General features: G+C 32.6%; 4 protein-coding genes across 6 annotated transcripts in view; 3 read left to right on the top strand and 1 right to left on the bottom strand.

Annotated features, from left to right (window-relative positions):
* LOC108723065 (atrial natriuretic peptide-converting enzyme) overlaps window positions 1-1,226 on the top strand; it is a 44,728-nt gene extending 43,502 nt beyond the window's left edge. For both annotated transcript variants that reach the window (XM_018448541.1, XM_018448540.1), the window contains exons 12-13: window positions 365-483; window positions 656-1,226. In XM_018448541.1, coding sequence (XP_018304043.1) covers window positions 365-483; window positions 656-829 — 293 coding nt within the window. In that variant the 3' untranslated portion in view covers window positions 830-1,226. The remainder of the gene's footprint in view (window positions 1-364; window positions 484-655) is intronic.
* Window positions 1,227-1,675: 449 nt separating this feature from the next.
* On the top strand, window positions 1,676-3,980 carry LOC108723057 (pyridoxine/pyridoxamine 5'-phosphate oxidase 1). Its single transcript, XM_073512028.1, is given in 10 exon segments — window positions 1,676-1,738; window positions 2,645-2,793; window positions 2,858-2,926; window positions 2,928-2,952; window positions 3,234-3,245; window positions 3,248-3,310; window positions 3,553-3,627; window positions 3,630-3,657; window positions 3,660-3,744; window positions 3,848-3,980. Coding segments are annotated over 10 exon segments (642 nt in total). The 5' UTR covers window positions 1,676-1,735.
* Window positions 3,981-4,702: 722 nt separating this feature from the next.
* Window positions 4,703-25,875, top strand: part of rudimentary (carbamoyl-phosphate synthetase 2, aspartate transcarbamylase, and dihydroorotase rudimentary) — a 34,414-nt gene continuing 13,241 nt past the window's right edge. Inside the window, exons 1-13 of the mRNA XM_018448527.1 lie at window positions 4,703-4,986; window positions 7,283-7,421; window positions 8,446-8,725; window positions 8,932-9,242; window positions 9,525-10,113; window positions 10,400-10,633; window positions 11,202-11,846; window positions 12,321-12,873; window positions 13,163-13,538; window positions 13,603-14,029; window positions 14,334-14,532; window positions 14,855-15,006; window positions 15,269-15,373. Of these exons, the coding sequence (XP_018304029.1) occupies window positions 4,716-4,986; window positions 7,283-7,421; window positions 8,446-8,725; window positions 8,932-9,242; window positions 9,525-10,113; window positions 10,400-10,633; window positions 11,202-11,846; window positions 12,321-12,873; window positions 13,163-13,538; window positions 13,603-14,029; window positions 14,334-14,532; window positions 14,855-15,006; window positions 15,269-15,373 (4,281 nt within the window). The 5' untranslated portion in view covers window positions 4,703-4,715. The remainder of the gene's footprint in view (window positions 4,987-7,282; window positions 7,422-8,445; window positions 8,726-8,931; window positions 9,243-9,524; window positions 10,114-10,399; window positions 10,634-11,201; window positions 11,847-12,320; window positions 12,874-13,162; window positions 13,539-13,602; window positions 14,030-14,333; window positions 14,533-14,854; window positions 15,007-15,268; window positions 15,374-25,875) is intronic.
* Window positions 16,961-23,600, bottom strand: LOC108723058 (uncharacterized). 2 transcript variants are annotated; one of them, XM_018448528.1, is made up of 5 exons: window positions 23,537-23,600; window positions 22,990-23,316; window positions 21,595-21,893; window positions 18,449-20,301; window positions 17,618-18,223 (listed from the first exon to the last, which is right to left on the bottom strand). In XM_018448528.1, the coding sequence occupies exons 2-5, from the start codon at window positions 23,223-23,225 to the stop codon at window positions 17,618-17,620; spliced, it is 2,994 nt and encodes a 997-aa protein (XP_018304030.1). In that variant the 5' UTR covers window positions 23,226-23,316; window positions 23,537-23,600. The 2 variants fall into 2 exon arrangements, with proteins under 2 accessions (XP_018304031.1, XP_018304030.1); XM_018448529.1 differs by lacking the exon at window positions 23,537-23,600 and having other exon boundaries at window positions 16,961-18,223; window positions 22,990-23,498.

Raw genomic sequence — 25,875 nt, 5'->3', positions numbered from 1 at the left:
AGTGCCTGGCTGCTACAAGAGCCGTGTTTGACAGATGCAATGCTTGTATTGCTGCAAGAGGTGCACATTTCGAACAAAATCTTCATTAAAAAGTTTATAAATAAAATAATTAAAATAATAAATTAAATATATTTTTTTCTTTTTTCGTGATTTCCTGCGAAACAAAGCAAAAAGGAGCATATGTCTATAGGACTTTTTTTCTTAGTTTTTTACTCCTCTACACGCTCCCGAAGTTTTGCCATTTAATTTGGAAACACCCTGTATAATTCTATTTTTTTGGTTTTAATAATTGAAAGCTAAAGTATAAGGAGGCTTGAAAAAAAATATATGTATAATATTTCTCTCTTTCTCTCTCTTCTGATAGGCGATGTATTGCAAAGAGTACAACTTAAACATAGCGCAATGGAGAAATGCGAGAATATCAGCATTCCTTCGGTGAACAGTGTCTGTACCGAGCAAGCATATTCCACGGATGATTGCAACGTAAGCTAAAACATTTCATCATAAGTCTTTTATTTTAAACTTTTTGTTGATTTTATCCTTTTACTTTTAGATAAAATTTATTTCATTGTTTCTCAAGACATAAATAAATTCTAAGCAATAAACGGAATTGGTTAATCAGACGAAGTAATACTTATTATTTTAATTTCAACAGGAAGAAGAAGTTGCCGGCAGTTCAATGCTGTGTCTTCAAGCAGATGATCAAAAATGGGTACTAACGGGCATCGGTAGTTGGAGGATAGCTTGTTCGAAAGACGGCATCGAGAGACCTCGATTGTATGATAAAATTTCGTCTCATATCGATTGGATCAAAGCTACCATTGGCTAAAAAAATCTATGTGCAAGTTAACATCTGATAAATGTTACACTGCGAATAAGATGCATGCTCAACGCACACATGACGGATCCTGAAAATGGAAAGAAATGACTATTGTATTAAAATAAGGGACTGATATCGAAATTGTGATAGAAATTTTTAAACTATTACAAGCGATTACGATTGTTACTACACGCCGATATAGCGACTCAATTGCGTCCGCCTTGCACAAATACATGTTGCTGTTATCAATACATAATTTTATTAAGTTCGATGTGTCCTGTTAATAATCAGCGGAACGTGCAATCGCATTCTTGTAAATATTTAATGTCTTCTTTATATCTAGAATATAAAAACCTGTTACCGTGGCATAATTTTTTAACTTATTTTTCTCTTTACATTTATTCTATCATGCATATACATAGCTGCTTCATACGTTATCTTCTAGGTTTATATCATTATTTCAGTGTTTACGATCCATCTACGTTTGTAAGATCGTTTACTTATTAAAGTTTCTTAAAATAGTAATTTGTGATGTTTGAAATAACATTTTTTTCCTCAACCCTCTTGATGCTGTGAAAAGATGTGGAAAACTCAAGTTTCTCAATTGATTTATATTAACACAGAATTTAATTTTATGATGATGATCGAATTATATAACAATACTTACAACGCACTTATTACAGATCCGCTTCCTAATTATGTAACCTTTTAATTGTTTTAATTCTTTTATTTGAATTGTATAACGTGTTGACACTTTCGCCGAAGTGTGCTTTGCGCAGAAGCATACGAACAGTAGGAGGGAGATAACAGCAGAAGATGAGAATAAATCGATACTAAATAGTAGTAGTGTGATCATCGAAGCGATCATTGCATATATTTACTGGAAACGTGGTACAGGGTCTATTCTTCTCGTCGATGGTAAATATTTTCAAATAATTAATTAAATAGATAAATAGAATTCAAGGAAGATATCGCTGCTTCTTTGCAAGAGAAAGATGACGTACTATCCACATACACATAAAATTATGTATTATCGAGTACTAACAATAAGTAACAGGTGTTCGTTATTATTTAAGAGCCTCACACGTATACATGATATAACAATATCGATTAATTGTCAAGATTACAATATCAAATTGAATCCTTAAATATTTATAAATTGTGTGTTAATTCAATATATACATATATATATACACAGAAAAAACGATTTCGCTAAAAATCGAAATGTCTAACAATTTAACTACATACATAGATCTAAAAACAATTTGGATCATCAAAATAATTATGTTAACCGTTTAAGGGTTAATTATAATGCTGTAAATAGTTTTGATATTCTAGCAATTGCACAGTTTGAACATCATCTAACTATAATTTTGATGGTCTAGTAAAATTATTTTCAGATCTGCTTCTAGTTAAATTTTAGATACATTAGCAAAACCGTTCTTTGCTTGTAAATGTAATTTAGAATAGCCCTGCCCTATTCATAAAAATTATGTAAACATTTATGCAAAAATTATATATCATTATTAAAATTGTCTTTCAGATGTGTAGAAATCAACTCATCTTGTAATCTTGTTATTATTTAATCAAGCAAATTGCTTATTACCTATATTTGAAATAAGATAATTGCTTATCTAAACTACTTATTTAAACTGTTTTTGTATTTAAAATGAGATAATTGCTTATTTATTTGAAAATAGATAATTGCCTATCTATTTAAAAATAAATAAGTTTGTTAAAATGAATATCTTTCAACAGAAAAGTAAGAATATTTTTCATCGTCTGCAACGCTTTGTTGAGCTAATTCACACATATTTTATAAAGGAAATGGCAATGACTGACAATGTCGTGGGTCTCGCACAAATTGATCCTGTTGGTAACCCCGTCGATCTTTTTAGTATATGGCGTGGTGAAGCGATAAAATTCCAATCTGGATTGGTAAACGCCTGTTGTCTAGCAACTGTCTCTTCACCGTAAGTATAGTTTAGAAATGCACTCTATCTAATAAAAAAAATATAAACTTCTTCTGTGTCTCAGAAATTTCAAAGTCAGCTCGAGAAATCTGATCTTACGAGAATTCGATGATAACGGTTTTGTCATCATGACAGCGCAGTCAAAAAGTCAAAGACATGGTAAATATTAATCTTAAAATATTTATTAGTAAAGTTTGACTTCCTTTCCAATTATTTATTTAGCATTTCAAATAAACATAGATTTTACTGGAAATTTATAAAGAAAGTTATTTCAAAATAACAATTTTTTTAATGTTAAAAAATAGATTTTCTAGAAAAAAAATCAAATTAATCAAGAGAGCGACATTCAATAATACTAAAACAATTTAATTCATATTTTTAATTAATGCTTAAGTTTTTCGAGTAATGAAAATTTCACTTTTACTTTTTTTTCTTTACAGAATTGTAATATTCATATGTTGCTATATGCTTTTTGTGGGACTATAAGAACGATAAACAATATCATATCACACGACAGGCAAGTACCTAGCTTTGGAGTAATCCATGAACTAAATTTTAAATACATACTTATTAAATTTATTTACTCAATCTTTAATATGTTTCATATTTAGAGAGATTTTATAATTTATGTACTTTTCCTAACAAGTGAAAATATAAAATGAAAATATTTTTTAATGAGTGTATATAAGAAATACATTCTATATTCTAACGGTTTGTTTAGAATAGAAAATGCTTAAAATTCGAGAAATAATGATTTAGGTGAGGATAGAGGGATCGATGAAAAAACTGGAAAGACCGGCTTGTCAACTTATATACGAGAGAGAGCCGTTGTACTCTGCAAAATTCAAAGCCACCTCTGTCATCAAAACCAACCGACTGGGACGATTTGAATTGTCGGTATAATGAGATATTAGCGCAAGCACATAACGTTCTTACAATACCGGATCATGTGTAGTTTTAGCTGAATAACTTATAACGAATATAAAATCTGGTTGTTTAAAAGCAATATATTTGTTACTGATAAAATTAAGATAGTGTTTTTTTATGTTTCCAGCGTAGCGTATAAACTATCACCTGAAATGATGGAATTTTATTACGCACGGGACACGTTAATCGCCGATCGAATACACTATAAAAAAAATGAGATAAACAAAAATTATTGGGAATATCAAAGAATAGCAGTATAATTTTGTATGGCATGTGTATGTACGCGCGTGTGTTCTTTCAAATTATTTTATTTTTATTAAAAATTATTTATAAATTAGATTGATTTGGCATTGTTTACTTATAAAATATGAGTTATTAGATATAATTTTTATATGTATGATCGTATTTATAATTTTCAGATTAGATCTTCACTATTTTTAATTACAAGTAGCTTTTATTGAAAAATTTAGAACTTTATTTTTATACTTATGATATATACTTATGATTCTTATAAATATATAATATACATATATACATTTCTGTATATATATATAGGTATACAATTATATTGAATATTAACAATGATATTTTTTAAGTTAATATATTTATTTATGTTACGTGATTGTCTCTTTCTCAGTAAAACGTGTATTTCTATATCCATACATACTTAATATAATACATTTCTAATTACTTAACATTTTGACACTGTGCAAATATATTGCATTATATTAAACAAATTAATTACTTTCTGTAATTGTTCACAAACTTTTAAGCTAAAATTATAAATTAGAACTGGAATTAGTAAGAATTTAAAGATCGATTTAAAACATTATCCAATCGAAATTTGAAATCTTCCCGCCAATATAACGGCATATAAAGCGTTCGATACTCAACCATTCAAGCGTCCAATGATATGGCAGCAATCCTCACCACATGACCTGCTTGGCAGCTTCCACGCAGCAAAGCGGGAACGTTGCTCGCCAATTGGTCGTACAATGCGCATTTACCAATACATTAACAGCGTACATACATGTCGCTTTGTAGGAGAAGACCTAACTCTCGATGGCCTAAAAGCGTGCTACCGGTTTACACGCACGCAGTATGTCGGCAGCACGTGCGTGGGAAAAATCTATTTAAAATTCAAAATGTTCAGCAACGGGTCTACCGAACTCAATGACGTGACCGATAGTTATCTTCTTTTAGAAGATGGTAGTGTTTTCTTGGGAAAACGCTTCGGTGCCGACGTATCCGTCGATGGTGAAATTGGTGAGTCCATGCGTAAATGTGAACACGTGTTCTGTTACGAATCGGAGCCGTCTGAGGGCACGTGCATCCTGTCTCTCGGAGCAACTTCTTCTAACCGGAAAGCATTATGCATGAAAATATTATGAGGCGGGACACACTGACTTGCATCATATAGATTTGTCGATATTTTATACATATTGCGAGTGACATTATCGTTACTTTGTACAGACCGTGCATAATAAGAAACGATATATTTTTGTGTAATTCATCGAAAATAAGTATATTTACAATGCAACGTCATTGCTTAATGTTAAATATGCGCAAAAATTATGTCTCGAGTAGTATAGCTTCTGAATTGATACAACGATTGTCAGTTAAGTAATCATTTGTGCATGGAAGATTGCTAAATTGTTTCTTATCAGCATATAAAGGTCTATAGATATGATAAAAATATATTCATTTATAGAGTATAAGACGTTTTTAGAAGCATATCTTCTACTAGTAGATATTGACTTTTAAAACGTAATATCGATTCGCTACGACTGAGCGGGACGTTAATATGAAATGTCTTTCCTTTTCTAATTTAATTTTTTTCTTATTAAAATGTTTTCTCGTTTTCTTAATTAATTTCCTTAATAAAAAAGTATTATGCGAATTTTATTTTATTTGTTTAATTATACACTTTTAAAAAATTTAAAAGTTTGAAACTAATATTAAAATTTTGATAATTCTTTTGAGAAAAATAATTAGATAATTAATATTGATTTGCAAGATAGTTGTTTTAATGGTAAAAAATCATATTATGTTTTTAAACATTAAAAATCATATTTATATAAACGCATGTCTATTGATAAATTATATACACATATATTACGCATAAATTACACATATATTAAAGTATAATTTTTATATGCTTAACAAAAGATGTTGAATAAAACAATCGTGTGATACGGAATAAGGATAACGTGCACAATTATTTAGATTTTTTACATTGTTTAAATTTTTTTGAAAGTTTATTACTTATTTATTTGATATTTATTTGAAAGTTAATTCTTTACTGTTGCAAGTGAAAGTGAGAGAGAGAGAGAGAGAGAGAGAAACATTACAATTTTAAACATTATTTTTTTTATTCATTTGAAACTCAAACAGTATTACTGGTTTGTATTTATTGTTACTTCCAACCGGCTACCGGTGATAAGCTGTCTAAATGATTACGTTGCAAATGCAACTTATGGATGGTAAGATAGACACTGTCAGTCAAATCTCGCTAGTTTTAAATTACAAGATACGTACTTAGTATACTTTATTTAAATTTTTAGTGTAAATATATTTATTTAAATATGAATTGTAAATAGAAGCGGATAAAAGGAAAAAAGGAGTAAACACTTGCTCTCTTAAAATAAGCTTAATATATTTTACGATTTTAATGTATATTATTGATGTTAATACATTGGTAATTTGATCTATGTTAATGAATAGCTATAATTTGAGATCATATGTTATGTAAAGAAATATCAAAGTAATCTTTTGAATTGTAAACTTGCTGATGTGAAGTTCGTACACATTCGTACACATTCATACACACACATGTACAATAAATTCTCACTTATAAGTCCTTACGTCGGATTATATTGCGCGGAAAATTTTCAAGCTTATACACGTGTCTATTACTTTACGAAGATATAGAAAATTAACATGCCTTATATAAGAATAAATTTTAATTGGAAGATCGAGCAAAGATTGATCTCTGGCTGACATGTTACAATCTGCTGCCAATAGTCCATCAACATTTTTATTAAATCGTTGATTCTAAAAATATAATATAGATTTTAAATGTAAGAGTTATTATTCGACTGTTCACATTTTATTAATGTTTGATAATTTATTATATTTTACGTATATATAATATGGTAACCGTCATAAATTACAATTGTAAAAACTGATTGAAAATTCAAAATCCGCGATGTAGTAAATTGTTCGCGCGAGAATTAACAATTCAATCTTAATTAATAAGATGCTAAATATTTTGATGTTAAAATGACAAATAACCAACTTGCTATTTGAGATGTTCTACAATATCAATTTTAGATTAAGTTATTTTGTTTGGATTATGCAATGATCTCTCTTCAATGATATATTAATAATAATATTATTAATAATATTATTAATATATTATTATTAATATATTATTATATTGATGTAAAAATCTTTAATTAATCGTGCAATATTGTTTGTATTTATATTTTACCACAAATATGTCGTGCACAAAGTGAAATAATGCATATGCGAATATATAAAGATTATCATTCTTTTACAGTCTTTCAGACTGGTATGATTGGTTATTCGGAATCACTCACGGATCCTTCTTATCACGCTCAGATTTTAGTGCTTACATACCCACTCATAGGAAATTATGGCGTCTTCGGTGATGAAAAGGATGAATACGGCATACCATAGTAAGTGATCGCAATCAGATTTAACTCAGCGCCTATTAACAACTTTACTCAATGACAACATTAATCTTTGTGTATTGTATGTCAATTGAGAGAATCAGCGTGCGCTTTTCCCGAGTGTAACGCACTATAATATTTTAAGTAAAGTTTCCAAAAAATAACAAGTAAAGTAATATCGTACAAAATATCGTACAAAATAATAATAATAATATGATATAAAATAATGTAAAATGTGTCTCTCACATACACGGTCTAAAAATGATATTATTGTTTATTCGTCGCCCCGAGAATGATGTTGTTTCTTTATATATACCGATTATTGCGAAGAATATTACTAAGGCCTCGATAGTCTAATGGCTCAGGACGCTCGTACGGAATACAAAAGATCCGGATTCGACTCCCGGCCGAGGTAATATTTTTCGCAATAAGTTTAATTAGTTTTTTCAGTATATTAACATCTTTGAAATATGATGCCTGATTGAGCATCGAAATTATTAGAATTTAATTTAATTCGCGAAATTACTACAGTGATTTAATTGTGTTTAGTCCGGAAATATTTCAGTACACAGTTCGTTAGATTACAATTGTGGTATATATGTCAAGTACATATATATCATATTTAGTTTAATAATTCAAGATTGAATTATTTAAGCATTTTAAGATCTAGCTTCGACTGTATAGGGCTCTAATTTATTGGTTGTGTCTTTCACATACACGGTCTAAAAATAATATTATTATTTTAAAATAATAGGTATCGAATATATAATAAGATAATATAAGTAAAATATATTTGTTTACTAAAATATCGGTTTACCTTTTCTTAAAAATATTCTTTCCTACGAATGTTCTTTCAGTTATATTTTAGTTCAACAAAAAATTCTATTTAAAAGCATATATATATTTTAAAATATTTTCATAAAAAGCTTTTATAGATTTTCTGCAGAATGTTTATAAATTAAGAAACCTATGTAAAATATATTGAAAATATCACTTATTATTGGTGGTTAAAACATCAATTTTGACGCAGCTGGTTTGAATCCCATCGTATATGGGCTGCTGGACTCGTGGTTGGAGAAATTTGCGAGAAGCCCAGCCATTGGCGACAAACTAAGACGCTGTCCAATTGGATGAAGGAGCAAAACGTACCTGGTATATGTGAGATTGACACACGAGCACTGACAAAAGTTATTACGGAAAAAGGTACTATATTGGGCAAGATAGTTTTGGGTCAACTGTCACATACTCTGCCAATAATGCCTCCAATAGAAGACCCTAACAAGAGAAACCTTGTTGAGGAAGTTTCTCAGGTAAAGTAACTTCTTTTTACAAGCGCATTTTATATTAAAGTAATATTTCTTTTTATAAGTGTACTTTATACGAGAATCTTGCGTAATACTTCAAACTTTATTGATTATTTCTGATATGATTCTGATTGATATGATTAAAATTTTCTGGTTTATTTACTTTTACTCAGAAAATTTTCTCAGTGAATATTTGATATTTTTTTTTTCAGCCAAACCCAAAAACGTATAATCCGGACGGGCACCCTTGTATATGTATAGTTGATTGTGGTTTAAAGTACAACCAACTGAGATGTCTGTTAAAACGTGGTGCTCGCGTGGATATTGTGCCATGGAATTACGATATTAAGACTGCTAAATACGATGGTTTATTCCTCAGCAATGGACCAGGTGATCCTAGTATGTGCCAAATGATCATAAAAAATATTCGAGAGGTATTCAAGCAAAAAAGACCTATCTTCGGTATATGTCTTGGGCATCAACTGTTATCTATAGCCGCTGGCTGTGTTACATATAAAATGCAGTACGTATCATATAAATTATCATAATTACCATATAAATATGTCAACACTATCTTATACTGCTCGGAAAACAAAAAAGATAAGACTTTTAAACTACACTTTTTGTCCCAGATGTTCTAATTCTAATGTTTTTTTATCTCTATTTCACTCGTTTTTATACCCTCCAAATTATTGTTCTGTCATGCGTAAATAGATTTTCTTATGTAATACGAAGTGTAATAGCCGACTGTAATAGCCGAAGTGTAATAACCGCTTACAAGCGATGCCTGTCACTTATTTTGCAGGTACGGCAATCGAGGTCATAATCAACCGGCGACGCATAGCATCACTGGACGTTGCTATATGACCTCGCAGAATCATGGATTTTGCGTCGATGCTACTCAATTGCCGCCTGATTGGGAAGTACTCTTTATCAATGCTAATGATAATAGCAACGAAGGTATAGTCCACTCAGTCTTACCCTATTTTTCTGTTCAATTTCATCCGGAGCATACAGCAGGACCTGAGGATCTCGAATGTCTTTTCGATGTGTTTCTGGAGAGCGTGAAAGACCAGATAATATCGAATATAATCGATCAGAATAATGGTCCTTGCGTTTCTGTAAAGAATAGACTCATTGCAAGCTTGGTTTATCAACCTTTGGTTCCGATCGTGACCGAACAACCGAAAAAAGTATTGATTTTGGGCTCGGGAGGTCTCAGCATCGGCCAAGCTGGAGAATTCGATTATTCAGGCTCACAAGCAATTAAAGCGCTAAAAGAAGAGTTAATACAGACTCTCTTGATAAATCCTAATATTGCTACAGTGCAAACGTCAAAAGGCATGGTCGACAAAGTATATTTCTTACCGATTATACCGGAGTACGTAGAACAGGTAAGCTTGGCTGCACTTAAAGTTTAAATAATAAACTCGAGAGCTCAATTTTGTCTTAAATTTATTTATTTTAAATAATAAATTTTTTAAATTGATAATTTATCATTAATAATTGTAAAACGAATAACGTCGATATACTTTTCAACATTATGAACGTCGACCTTCCTGTTGTATGTAAACTTTGAACTTAAAGTTATGGATATTAAATTTTATCTAATATTTAATATTAAAATAAAAATTTTAATTGTTAATAATCTGTCAATAATTTGTCATTAATTTGTTTTAGGTGATACGATCTGAGAGACCGGACGGTGTATTATTAACATTTGGCGGGCAAACCGCTTTAAATTGTGGCCTGGAACTTGAGAAAAACGGCGTATTCGCCAATTATAATGTTAAAATTCTAGGAACACCAATTGAATCCATTATACAAACCGAAGATAGAAAGATTTTCGCGGATCGTGTTAGCGAAATAAATGAAAAAGTCGCGCCGAGCGCTGCCGTATATTCGGTTCAAGAGGTAAATGACTTAAAATTATTAGAGTGCAAAAAATTCTTTTCTATACGTTTTTTTATTTATTTTTTCGTAAAGAATTGGTGATACAGCCAAAAAAGGGATTTTACATAAGAATATAAGTCAGAAACGTAGAATAAAATTTTTTTATATAAGGCTTTGTTTTCGGGAAAATTGACTTCAAATATTTATTGGGTACATGTGTATGCGCTTAACTATATATCTCGACTTAATGGATATTCGTATAGATTATAATCTCTTTTTATGTTGTGTTTATTGAATAATACAATTGTGTGTACATAATAAAATAAAATATTTACTAACGATGAATTTTATTGCTTATTGTTGAAAATGCTGCCCATTATATTGAATACACAGAGTTCTTAAGTTAAAACAAATATGTAGTTATATGCACATGTATCTGGCGACGATTTAAAGTTGATTTTTCTAAAAACAAAACCTTATATGAAAGCATTATATTTCTACGTTTTCGACTTATATTTCATGTAGAATCATCTCCTTTCTGGTTGTATCATCAGTTACAGGACATTCTGTATAATTTCTTTCCAAACAGGCACTAGAAGCTGCTGAAAAACTGGGTTATCCCGTAATGGCGCGCGCTGCCTTCTCGCTCGGTGGTCTGGGATCAGGCTTTGCTAACACGAGAGAAGAGCTAAGGACACTAGCGCAACAAGCTCTGGCTCATTCCAGTCAATTAATAATCGATAAATCCCTGAAGGGTTGGAAAGAAGTGGAGTACGAGGTTGTCCGCGATGCATACGATAACTGTATCACGGTGTGCAATATGGAAAACGTTGATCCACTCGGCATACATACCGGCGAGTCCATCGTCGTCGCGCCAAGCCAGACTCTGTCGAATAAAGACTACAACAAGCTGCGAACTACCGCCATTAAGGTCATTAGGCACTTCGGCATCGTTGGAGAATGTAACATCCAGTATGCTCTCAATCCATTCTCCGAAGAATATTACATCATTGAAGTGAATGCTAGATTGTCCAGAAGTTCGGCTTTAGCAAGCAAGGCTACGGGTTACCCTCTGGCTTATGTCGCCGCCAAATTAGCTCTTGGAATACCCCTGCCAGATATTTGTAATTCTGTTACCAAAGAGACGACAGCCTGTTTTGAGCCGAGTCTTGATTATTGTGTAGTAAAAATACCCAGATGGGATCTTAGTAAATTTCATCGCGTTAACACGAAGGTATCTATTGAATAATTTCCTAATTCGGCCGTAATTCACTTCATTGATCTGTTTGATTTTTGAACTATTTGATTAAACGTTAATCAGAAATTGGTGCAAATAAAACGAGTAGAAGAAATTAGTATTATATTATAAAATTAAACGTTGAAATTGTGAACACAACTTTTAGTTTTCTAATTATATTCTCTTAAAAAAAGTTTCCAATACTCTCATCATCTAGCTTCGTATTGCCTCAAAAAATACTTTATATATATATATATATTATTTTATTTTTATCCATTAAATATTTTTTAAGTTGCATAAAATAGTATAATAGGAACTATAAAAAAGATGAAAACTAATTAATAAAAGAAAAATTAGATAACTTTTATTGCTAATGTAAGTCTATATTTACATGAATTCTCTTTATTTTAACGTAGTTTATATTAAAATATATATTATTTTTATTAAATTGCGATATTGGACGTTTTCCAGATTGGTAGCTCCATGAAGAGTGTGGGTGAAGTGATGGCGATCGGTCGTAAATTCGAGGAAGCCTTCCAGAAAGCATTGAGAATGGTGAATGAAAATGTAAATGGCTTCGATCCTTACGTGAAGCCTATAAATGACGAAGAACTGGAAAAGCCAACAGATAAGAGAATGTTTGTTCTCGCAGCTTCGATCAAAGCTGGTTATTCGATCGACCGATTATATAAACTGACCAAGATAGATCGCTGGTTCCTCGAGAAGATGAAGAACATCATCGATTATTACGTACTCTTGGAGAATACTGATCATACGAAACTCACACGCGATTTATTGCTGGGCGCAAAGCAAATCGGCTTCTCAGACAAACAGATTGCCGCCATAGTGAAAAGCTCCGAATTGGCTGTCAGAATACAGAGACAAGAACATAAAATCCGACCGATGGTCAAACAAATTGACACAGTGGCCGCTGAATGGCCGGCCAGTACTAATTATCTTTATTTAACGTATAATGGTACTACTCACGACGTAGAGTTCCCTGGCGGTTACACAATGGTGATAGGTACAGTGTTACATAAATAATTAATCGCAATATAATCTTTTTCAGTAATAAAACTAAGTAGTTATAAAAAATGATACTAATAAAGAATCGTCTAATGCGATGGCTATAAATAACAAAATTATATTTGCATTCAAAAAACTTGATCACAAGAAATATAATAAAAAATATATTTAGCTAATAAGGGATTAGCGATATAAAGAGATTAGATATACATATATAAACATGATTCAAAGGTGACCATAAACAACATATAATTATTGCAAATAAAAAATCTAATACTTTTTTTTAGGTTCTGGAGTGTATAGAATCGGCAGTTCAGTAGAATTTGATTGGTGTGCCGTGAGCTGTCTGCGTGAATTGCGAAATCTTGAACGTAAGACCATAATGGTGAATTACAATCCAGAAACAGTTAGTACAGATTATGATATGAGCGATAGATTGTATTTCGAGGAGATCTCCTTTGAAGTGGTGATGGACATATATGACTGTGAGTGTCCTGAAGGTATAATACTGTCCATGGGCGGACAATTACCTAACAACATTGCTATGGATTTGCATAGACAGCAAGCTCGAATCCTCGGAACCTCTCCGGAATCAGTCGACGGCGCCGAAAACCGTTTTAAATTCTCTCGTATGCTTGATAGCATCGGCATATCGCAACCGAGGTACAAATTTTATTTAATATTTGTCTTGATTATTCCCACAACTTGATATTTTATATTATTTTAGATGGAAGGAACTGACAAATTTGAAGTCCGCGATTGAGTTTTGCGAGGAAGTCGGCTATCCATGCCTCGTAAGGCCTTCATACGTGCTAAGTGGTGCTGCGATGAATGTCGCTTACTCGAATCAAGATCTTGAATCATATTTAAAAAGTGCGAGCGAAGTTAGTAAGGAGCATCCTGTAGTAATATCCAAGTTTATCCTCGAGGCGAAGGAGATTGATGTCGATGCCGTGGCTTACGAAGGGATTATTTTATGCATGGCAGTATCGGAACATGTGGAAAATGCTGGTGTTCATTCTGGTGATGCTACATTAGTAACACCACCACAAGACATCAATACGCAAACTCTGGTGAAGATAAAAAGCATCTCGAAAGCAGTAGCAGCATCTTTGGGAGTCACTGGTCCTTTTAACATGCAACTAATTGCGAAGGTAGACGCCGTATGCTTTGTTTTTATGTAATCGAAAATTGATCAATTAAGTTTGATAATATATACACATTTTAATATCTACATATGTATATAATTATCTAAATTATTTTCCAAATAATCTTATGTTGCTCGTCTAATTTTACAGTTATATATTATATTATTATTACAATTATACTTTTACAGTTATTCATTACTACAATTATACTTTTATTGCTTAGGTAGATATAAAAAATATTAATTATGCAAATAGATAAATTTTATTATATTTTATATTTAATAAAAATTAATAATTACGTTTTATGTACGATAATGAATTGAAGGTGATTGAGTGTAATGTACGAGTATCCAGATCTTTCCCTTTCGTCTCAAAAACTTTAGATCACGATTTCGTAGCAACGGCAACTCGTTTAATCGTTGGCGAAACGATTGAACCTGTGGATGTTTTAGCTGGCTGTGGAAAAGTTGGAGTGAAAGTACCGCAGTTTTCCTTTTCCCGCCTTGCAGGTAAAAATGTTAATTTTATTTACAATTTACTGGAAATTTACGGGAAATTTATTTGTACTTCAGTGGCAACAATATATGCTATATGCAACTTCTTTAATTATTTAATATTTTTATTTTATATTATTTTTACAACAAACCTATTTCTTTTTGTATAATTAACTTTGCTTTCAATCTCCTTTAGATTGCTTAAACTCAAGTTTTAAGAAATGTTTTGTTTAAAATTTAAATAGAATATTTTATTAGGTATTATACAATTGATTTATGTAGTTTAAAAAAAATTATTTAAATATTGATACTATATTGCTGTCGAACTTAATTGAAGGCGCTGATGTAACATTGGGTGTCGAGATGGTGTCTACCGGAGAAGTAGCTTGTTTCGGTGAGAATCGCTACGAAGCTTACCTAAAGGGCATGATGAGCACCGGTTTTCATATACCCCAAAGAGGTATTTTACTCTCCGTAGGAAGTTTTAAGGTAATTATATTGAAAGAACTACCTTTATATATAAATGATAACTAATTTTCTAGTCTATAATACTCACGCTATTATAATACTTCATAAGAGGCAGAGTATCATTTTTTGGAGATAAATTTGGAAACTAAAAGTTTATAGTATTGAATTCTCGTATTGATAAAAAGGGAAATTGCAATAACTAAAATGTTTAAAGAATTAAAATTGTTTTAATAAAAAGAATGTATATGTATATAAGATATAAAAATAATTGATTCGTTTTCAGCATAAAATGGAGTTGCTAGGATCTATCAGAAATCTAAAGAACATGGGATACAAATTGTATGCCAGCATGGGTACCGCCGATTTTTATACAGAGCATGGTGTCGAGGTAAGCAAAAAAAATTGTTCACTAATTGTTTTATATTGTTTTGTTTTGGATATAATATTTATCACTCACATGATCACGTATGGAAAGAATTATATTTACACATAATATTTAAGAATGATTAGAAAAAAAGTATTTACGAGAAATGTACATACCTCAATTAAATTTGTTGAACTTTTACAATTTAAATTATTACAATTTGAATTATTTAGTAAGATATAATGCATGATTTTATAGTATGAATATTTCAGTGAAGAGATATCGTTTGTGATCAAAGAGATTTAATAAATTGACAATAGATATAAAGATAATGGTATTAGATATAAAGATAATGAAATAATGAAAGTAATGAAATCATTAGATTAGTATATATATTTTGTCGGCAAACATATAAAACGTTAAAAAAAAAATGAATATGGTATGTAATATGAGATACAAAAGTTAAATTGTGACTTCAGCTGAATTAACTATTTTCATAAATTATTTTAACTCTCCAGCAACCTGGATTTTGTTTGGTACAAGCAAAATTTCATTTTTAAACTTCTCCGAAATAAAAGAAGGTAGTGTCCTATCCCATTCTGCTAAATTGTACATTTTTAACTAAATTTTAATTTTTCCCTCATTTTTGGACAAATTTCAATTTTTATTAAATAAAGATTTTAATATAGAGGAAAGTCCCCTATTATGAGATAGGCGCCTAATATGAGACAGCAGCGTTTCTGCTAAACTAATAAACGCTATCTATTGGTTCCACTATGAATTTATTGCTCTTGGATTGAAAACTATTTAGTAAAAAGTTCATTATTAGATCATGCCTGTAGTTATTGTAAAACAAGATTTTAGAATTTGGATGTCTTCAAGTTTTATTGAGATGAGTATTTAAAACTTTTTTATTATTTAATAAATAAATATTTGGCAATAAAATCTTCATGTAGTGATAGAGTAAGGTCGTACTAATAAAAAAATACGAGATATGTTGAATTGTTTAATTATAGAAGTTAGATTTGATGATCGTAAAGCTATAAGGCGTGGAAATCGTAATATGAGATACCCAGGGTATTCCTAATATGAAATATTAGGAATGCTCCTATGTTATAGTAAAAATCGTTGCTAAAGTATAAATGTTATTGTACAATAATAAAAAAAGACAACCGGAATGAACGTCGAGTGCCTATATCTGCGATGCTTGATTCCAACTATCTGAAAACAAGTTCTAAGTATAATCTATTGTGTGCTCATTTTTCGCGCACGCTGGCTATGTTTGTTCGTATTTTAGAAACATTAAATAAAGTTTTTTAATTGCAATATTGATATACTTTCCATTTTACTCGATTTTTCGGGACATCTCATATTAGGAGCACAATTTTTTTATTTTGCGTTTTGCTCACTTTTTACATTTCTTTAATTTAAAAAAAAAATGGAATTTGAATTAAATTTTAGGTAACGTCATCTTAAAACTTATTAAATTCTTTTCAAAATGATCTATCATTTTTTTTATTCTGCTTATAGACTTCTAGCATTTATTCAAAATGAATTCGATATCTCATAATAGGGACCTTTCCTCTATGAGTTAAATGATCAGTTGCGGACGGAGAGTTAACTACTAATAATTATTATACATAAATATGTGCGTTCTTGCATAACGCGATGATCGAATATCGACAATTCGCAAGCATACGATAAGCATGCTCAGTCTTCCTCGTCTACTTACTAAATTAATTATCGACCAATTTCATAACATAACAATAAATACCACTCTGTCCCATATAGCACAGAAGCTTGCAGCAACATTCTTACAACGGGTGCGTTTAGCAGACTCAACAGTTGAATTCTTATTGTTATTAATGTATTCTAGATTATCCAATTAGACCTTTAGGTCTAAAAGAATACACTGGGTGCATTCAGTATCACGACCACTCATTGAGCGTTCAGTGAGTTCTTGTATCTGTTTTGTTTATATTTTTAGTTCTAACGGAATATGCCAATAAAATGCGAGCGCTCACTGAGTGCTCATTGAGCGGTTGTAGTACTAAATGCACCCAATAATAGCAGTAAACGCTCACTCAATTGTTGAATATGCTAAACGCGCCCAACGTTACTTTAATATTGCTTTAATATTGAACATTGCAATGTTGCTGGAATAATCTGTTGTATGGGGATTTGCTACGAGCGTTGAATACAAAGATGTATCTCTATTTTGCTTCTTTTTTCGACAGATCATTCACGCTCTATTCCTAAACGTACGTATCATATAAATGTCGTTTCATTTAGATTGTCAGCTAGAGAGACCACTTTTTGTATCGTTTTTGAGGTTGAGTCATCACCCTGATCCTTCGATATAGGCTTTCTCGAAGTGTAAGGACCTTCGTCCTCGCTCGTAATCGCGCTTGCAGTATCCGCCTGCGCATTTCCCTCGTTCGTTAATTCTATTTCGGAGGTAATCGTTTTCGTTATCTTATTCGTGTGATTTTGATGACTAGATTGCGGTTGCTCGTCCTTTGGCAGTTTCATGGCTTCATCGAATTGTCGCGTAAAACGATCTTTTAGGGTGCAGCTGAATATAGGCTTTTGATTTCTCTCAGGAGTTTCCGGCGGCTCATTCTGTGATCTTGTCGTTGAATTCATCGGTTTCATCCTCAAAGCACAGATCTTGTTGCGATAAGCTTTAGCATCGTCCTTGTACCTGGTCATCTCCGATAGAATGATCGACAATCGATTCGCTTGATCGAGATAAACCTCTTTCTGTTGATAAGCCCGATACCTATGACAGCACTCGGCCATTTTAATAAAATGCGTGACAAAGAAATCCAACAAAGCAGCCAGCCTTATACCTTCCAATTTGGCGCATCGTTCCTGGAAAAGAGAAAGAAAAAACAAGACAGGAATGTGAGTTAACCATGACTTTTGATATACTAATCTCGAGGGAACGGAGATAAGATTAGATTCGCGACAAGTTATGTAGCATCATGGATTGACTTCACTTTTTTTGTCTGGCACAATCAGTTATGATAGTAATTTGTTGCGGTGGATTGCTCATTATGAACGTCAATTGATAATCTTATCTCTCAAGGAACTCACCGAGATTTCGACGATACAATCAGTGGCCTTGCGCGGAGTGATTAGTGTTTTCCTCGCGGCTGTTGGCGCAGCTATTGACGCGCTGTAGTTACGCGAATTCTTCTTTCGAGCCCTATTCCAAAATCCACCGGATTTGTTATAGATCTCATCTCTGTATGACTCGTCGCTCTTTGACGGCGACAAATACATATCTAGAGCTGGATTCATAGCTAACCACGGCTTTACTGTCAGTATGTTGAACAGTTTCGTGAAGTTTAATCGCGGAAAAAATTTGCTGCTATACTTGATGTTCTCCATCGCATGGAACACATACATGACCGGGTTCTCAGTTATTCTCTTCAGTTGCTTCTGACTATGCAACAGGAGATTGGCAGGCACTTTGTTAAACACGTTTTTATCACGGAGGAAATAGTCCAATAGAGTTGGTTCGCTCTGGCTGAGGCAGCGATAAAGGCTATCTAACAACTTGATTAGACAGTCGCCGGTCCGATTGTCAGGCCATTTGAAAGGTCGATCGTCTTCTTCGATCAACCAGAATAGCTTATTCCTAATGTGAGAAGTCGTTAGGCCAGTTGTCGAGTCCTGAATTTGTCTTAAGAAAGTTTTATGGAGCATCAGCGCGATCAAGTACACTTGCACTTGTGAGCGCGTCATGCAGGTCTCTAGATATCGTTCCGCGGCTGGAAATGCCAACTGCCACTCGATTTCCTGGTGAATGTTCTGGGCGTTTTGTTGCCAAGACGACTCTTTTGGCAAAAGATTTCTTTTTCTCGGTAGAGAGTCTTCGGGCACTACGTAGCAACCGAAGTCCTTTACTTTGTTGATATCATTGTAGTCAGGCCACGTGCTCCTTGGTCTATCCAACCATTCCTGTGCGTATTCCGGCCACTGTAACCATATCGTTGGTGAGATCTCGTAGGATTCGATTCTACGCAGCCTTAAATTATGCGAGTCGATCACTTTATCACAGTAGATAATCGACTCCTCTACGTGATTCAGATCTTCTCGTTTGAAACCCAGTGGCTTCGCTAATTGATCCGTAAAAAGATCGACAAAGTAGCTCATGAACACTTTACTGCTGGTATAGAAGACATAGGAGTCGTATTGTCTGTCAGCCAACATGAGACGAAATTGCTTGCAATTCTGCGGCTTCCTCTCCCGTTGTAACATGTAAATCTTGCCATCGTTGCTGATCCTCATCTTTTTGAAACACTGCGTCGGAATCATCGCATCCGAATAGATCTTCGTCGATTCATCCGCGGTATTCTTGTTATGATTCACATTATGAGTTTTTTGCAAGATGGATTTTGACAGAGGTTGGTAATTCCAGTCGCTATCACTGTCGCAAACTTCGGATCGGTAGCCAGAACTTGTGATGCTTGCTGGTCTGCAGACTTTCTGTTTCGTCACGTCGGATTGAGGATAACGTTGGTAACTTTCTTTTCTGGCCTCTAGTTCATTTTTCAACCATATTTTCTGACCATGACTTCTTCGACTCTCTGTCGAGGATCTGTGCTCGAAGTCGGACTCAGTTTTGAAGTTACGGCTGGGTCGGGTTTCGTAAATATTTTTGACAGAAAGGGATACTTGATCCTCGTATATTGTCTTGTCATCATGAAGATTGGGTAGAGATTTGACACTGAAAATTGAAGAGGTTTGGAGACCTCTCTTTCTGGAGTGATGCGGTATGACTCTGGTGTGATGCATCATGTTCGAATTACGACCATAAACACTCTCGCCGTCGCCATCGTATATTTCGTCATCATCCACTGTTGGAGAAGGATCGATGTCTTCTTCCTTGCAGGAGTTTCTCGCGTATGGCGTTTCATCGAGACGTCGCAATCGCACGTATCCTATTGACAGAATATTTATTATTTTAGTCGAATGCTCTACTAAATCTATTAAAAATTTTTCTTATTAAAAAAATGTCATTTAACGCGTGCACTATCTTCTTTAGTAAATTGAAATTTACTAAAAAAGATTGTGTTAAATGATATTTTTTGAAAATTGAAGATGTTTAGGGACCTCTGTTTTTGATATGATACGGAAGCATCATGTTCGAATTATGACTATAAATGCTTTCGCCGTCACCATTGTATATTTCGACGAAAATTTTAATTCTCGTTAAGTTCTAAATTTTATCAAAATAGTCATAAGTTTTTAAACTTGATGATAATTTGAAAAATAAATCGTTAAAATTAGGGATGCACCGGATATCCGGAAAGTATCCGGTATCCGGTATTATGTCCGGGAATATATCCGGTTGAAATTTGATATCATTAAATTGTTGATTTTTATCATACAAATGTTCTAAAAATAAGTATGCATATATTCATAATGCTATAATATCTTATACATTGTTGCAAAATTACAATTTTTTCTCTATAGGCTTTTTTTAAGACATTTTTCCGGAATCCGGTCGGATATTCGGAAAATGTCGAATATCCGACTCGAAGAAATTGCTTTCTCGGATATTCGACCGGATACCGGATATTCAATGTTATAATACATTTTGTCCGCATATCCGATATCCGATATCCGATAATTTCACGCTCCGGTGCATCCCTAGTTAAAATTAATATATTTATATATATTTCAATCTTATTATTGTAATATATTTATATATATGGAAATATATTTTTAATTTACATTCTTTTTCGAATTAATGGGTCAATTCTAAACAGAATCGTAAGACTCGTAATGTGTTCTCGTAAAACTTGTATATATAAGAACTTATGACTAGTATTCTAATTTTATGCGTATGTATCGTAAGACGTAGGATTATTCGTAAATATCTATGATTTCTTGTAAATTATGGCTAGTAAGAAGTTGTCTGCAAAAATATTGTCTAAAGGTATAAGCACTTAAAAATTCTTACAAGTTTTACAGGAATATGTTACGAGCCTTACGATTCTGCTTAAAATTTAGGAATAAATTGCGGACTAAAGCTTTATATTTTTATTTTCTATTTAGACTTCTTTGCGATAATTTTTAGAGTTTTAAACAAAATTTTTTTACAATTTAAAAACTATTGATTGATTACATTTTTGTTAAAAACAATCTACTTCAAATTGAGCTAAGAACACATTGTGAAAAGAAACAAAGACAATCTGAGATATTTTGTAAGTTAAAGCAAATTTACTTACCGGGATTTTCACTTGGTTGCACCATCATGTTGTACGTAATCCCATTATTTAGACTACTATACTCTGATAAGTAATGCCGCTCTGTAATTTCAATATTATCATGCACAATATAAATGCGGATGGGGTGCAGCGATTCGATAATGAGATCACCGGTTTGTCTTTTTGACGTAAAGGCAATGTTATGGGAGACATGCTCCTGAAGAATGTCCGGCAGTAGAACGTGCTTTTGAGATGGGAGCACTTTATTTAATTCGCTTTCGTTAGTTGATACCAGAGTCTCTTTAATTTGAATTATATCTCTGTAAAAGCAGTTTTCCGATAATTAGTCTTCTGTCATTTATCTATTATGTCTAACTACACATTTATGTAGTATATATGATTTATTAAAACTTTCCTCTACACTACATTCTTTACAATTAATTAAAGCATAAATGTATAAAATAAATATTCAATTTAACAAAAATGTAAAAATAAATATTCAAAAGACCTTTTAAAAATAATCATTAATATTAGAATATGAAAAATAATAAAAATATAAATATTATGTATAATATTTGATTAAATATAATATGAACTAGTACTCTCTAATAAATATTCATTATTCATTTAAATTAATTTTTTAAATATAATATCAATTAGAAAATAATGTGTACTCAGAATTCTCTATATTTTTGCTTTTTAATTTGTCAGATAATAAATCTATAAATCTCGTATTATACACAACGCGTTTTCATCATACATGTTTTTGTTACAAGGAAAAATATCTTTTTATTTTCAATGAAGATCTGTGTTGCAACATTTTATTTTATATTATATTACTGTGCAAATGAAAAGACGATTTCTTGTATTGTGGAAGCGCGCATGATTGTGTACACAATGCCGAAGACATTTATTATTATATTGCAAATTGAAAAGCAAAAGCAATGTAAAGAATTCATGAGTACACCTCTTCTTGATAGCGCCGAGGAATATTTTTCATATGTGCTAAGGATTTATAGATTAGATTAAATCAAGATGAATGGTATTGATACTTCTTAAGTCGGTATGTAATCAGTGAAATAATTCCCAATTCCCCAGTAAATTTCTGAATATGATATGGATGATACATATATATACACATGATATGGTCATCTCTAATTGACGTTAATTTCATGGATTTTCTAACGTATTAACAATAACAACTTGAATGTGCAAATATTCATTTAATGACAACAAGCTTCACCACGTCAAATAATATTTATACCGGGATCATTTGTTAATATACTAACAGCAGTTGAATACTATATTATCCCATTTTCCAAATTTCTTTTCCAAATTTATACTCTCGATAGTAATTATTATTTTCCGCAACTGCAATGAATCATCGTGAAAAAGCATTGGAACGGGAGTGCTTACTCCTCGTAATTTTCGAAGAACTGGATACACATCATGAGATTGTTTAGAATGAAACTGTTAGGATCGTTCACGATGGCCATCTTCATTTGTATCAATTCCACATCCTCATATTCGTCCACCTTGGCTGCGTTTTTTGATTTGGGTTCGTTGTTATTTGTATTTCCCAACTGGGAATCATTCTTATGATTGAAGGAATCAATCAATGATTGCACGATTCCCATTGTCCTTTTTCGCATAATGACATAACAAAGTGTACACACACGAGGGAGAGACGGCCACGTGGTGTCTCCATGTAGGGCGCGCGTCCTCAGGATCGCTTGCGGTACACTGTAATAGGTCACTTCGCGTTTACTATAGGTCCCCGACACATTCCTTCATCCTAAGGTCTATTTTTTATTGCTGCACTCTTTATACTGCACATGATGCAATAATTTGAAGTGAAACGAATATACGTTTGCTTCACTTCAACTTATTGCACCATGTGCACCAGTTCAGAGAGTGCAGCAATAAAAAACACAGACCTCAAGTTCAGCAATAAAAAACAGACCTTCAAGGTCAGCGAAAACGGGAACGCAGCATTGTGCGTACGCGCGTGAGGACACGTCAATGACTGATGAGGCAGTAGTCCTCTCGCGGGGTATCAGAATCGATAAATAGCTATCACGTTATCGAGCACGGGCGCTTTTAATCGGCCGTTTACTATTGGGCATCGACAAACAAGCCCGATGTAAAATACTTACGAAGATTTCGCTGGCATTGGGCAAGATAAAGTTTCGGTATTCTACCCAATTCGCCAATATTCAGTTTCATATCGCTTATCATATACAATTATGGATACAAATGTCAGCCATTGAAGCACTATATTTAGAACACACAATCTTTATTATTTTTTCCACATATTCCTTTAATATTTCCTTTTTTTCTAATGTTACTTCCTAGATCTAGTTATCACGTCTATATTAATCCTTGTCTAAACAAATAACTTTTATCAGTAGTGCCGCGCGTTTTATCAATAATACCTACTAACCTATTAAAATAAAGCGTATATTTTAATTAAATAAACAAAGCTTTATTTTTAATATTTAGTCTAATTAATGACAAGTATAATTAAATGTAATGTGAAATATTAATAAAAAGATTAAAATATGTGATAGTCTTGTACATTGCAAATAGTAAGTTGCAGCAATTATTACAAAAAAAGAAGTTATTGATATAATGATTAAAGTTATGGTAAAATCGTAGATTATTTGATGTAATCTTCCCTCTCCGATGGTATGTAAACAGTTTTTCTTGTACTATTACTCAATACACGCGTACAAGACATTGCAGAAAACATTGTAGTAATATAGCTGTCGCAATAGTTGGATAAAAAAAGCTTCTTATTAACATCATCGTAATAAAGTCATTGCTAAGGTAATTCTCATAAATTATTGTATATAGATCCACGCGGTGACTCTGTCCGTGGTCTTGAAACGCAATTGAATTTTGTGGTATCGCTTCTTATAAGATCACAGTATTACGCATGGTAACATTTAATTCGTCTACTGATGTCATATAACGTGAATAAATGACGGCAACATCACGAATAAAAACTTCTGCCGTTATCTAATCTGTGCGTGAAACCGAACAATTTAACAAATGGTAGATTGATTTCGGAGCATTGTGATGCGCGGTTAAAGATCAATATTGTTCCTTGATGAGTATATTCGATCACTCTAAAACAGGCAGTACATTTGTTTTTCTGAGAGATGAGAAAAGATATCGATCGTAACGTTTCTAGGTCGTTTAGAATATTATGATAAATCAATAATTGAACGTAATCTCCACCGATAGATATCTACCTCAATGATAACAGCGTACAGTGGTGCGGAAATCAATAAAATCTGAAATTATTTAAATTTTTTTATGAGATATCCAAATATATTTGCATAATCTCGAATTGTTAATACGAAAAAATAAGACGACAGCATTTTGAATATTATTCTATAATCCTGAACTATATGTAAAACTGTTTAAATATGTTATGTATATCTATGTATGTCATAAAGAAAAAAACTAATGCAAAATTTGTACAAGAGAATTTAGAATAATGTTAAATTTTGTTTTATATACTCATATAATCTTCAGTTCTACTATTATTAAAGTAGACTGCACTTAGACATCACTTAATGCTGCACGCAATATTATTTATCTTTACTACTCTTTACCCCTATTCGCACTTATAAAACGTAATTCTAAACAATCTTTTTTCTAGACTTTTAATGTTACAATTAGTTCCAATTGCACGATATTTTCCGTGCATGTTATCGCTATGGCGAGACCACCTCATTTTGTAAACATAATTAAACTAGAGAATTTTTGTATTAAGCAAATATTGTCGTCGAATGACAGCTGTACGTATTGAAAATAAATGTGTGTGTGATATTTTTAATTTCTTTTCATTTTTAATACAAATGATGTTTGTAATAGCTGTTTTTGTGCGTACTTTGGTAAATGTTAAGATTAGGGGAGCCACCTCCGATGACCTTGACTTTGACATATGTTGTCAAGGTCATGACCCTGAGTGACCTCCACCAGGTTACGGGGGCGGTCGCTGTCCGTTAAAAAGTTATTAACAGTCAAAGTTAGTAATTATTTCACTGCTTTACATGAAAAGTCAGATAACTCTGACCTTCGACTCTCCCCCCCCCCCTCCCCCTGCAAAGGGGCGCCCGACTCTCACCTTCGACTCTCATCCCCCCTCACCCCTTGCAAAGGGGTGTACGACTCTCACCTTTGACTCTCATTCCTCCTTCTCCCCTGCAAAGGGGCGCACGACTCATCTTCGACTCTCACTCCCCCTCCCCTCTGCAAAGGGGCGCACGACTCTCACCCCCCCTCCCCCCC

This window comes from Mycetomoellerius zeteki, unplaced genomic scaffold (genome assembly GCF_001594055.1).
Source record: "Mycetomoellerius zeteki isolate Tzet28-1 unplaced genomic scaffold, Tzet1.0 scaffold222, whole genome shotgun sequence".
Lineage (NCBI taxonomy): Eukaryota > Metazoa > Arthropoda > Insecta > Hymenoptera > Formicidae > Mycetomoellerius > Mycetomoellerius zeteki.
Note: the sequence above shows the minus strand (reverse complement) of the source record. Positions and strands in the feature narration are given on the sequence as shown.

Excerpts from the sequence above, each read along its gene's own strand:
- LOC108723058 (XM_018448528.1), bottom strand. The coding sequence starts at position 23,225 with ATGCGAAAAAGGACAATGGGAATCGTGCAATCATTGATTGATTCCTTC. Across the intron at positions 21,894-22,989 it reads TTCTTCGAAAATTACGAGGA|AGATATAATTCAAATTAAAG; the intron begins GTAAGCACTCCC and ends CTGCTTTTACAG. Across the intron at positions 20,302-21,594 it reads GCAACCAAGTGAAAATCCCG|GATACGTGCGATTGCGACGT; the intron begins GTAAGTAAATTT and ends TTCTGTCAATAG.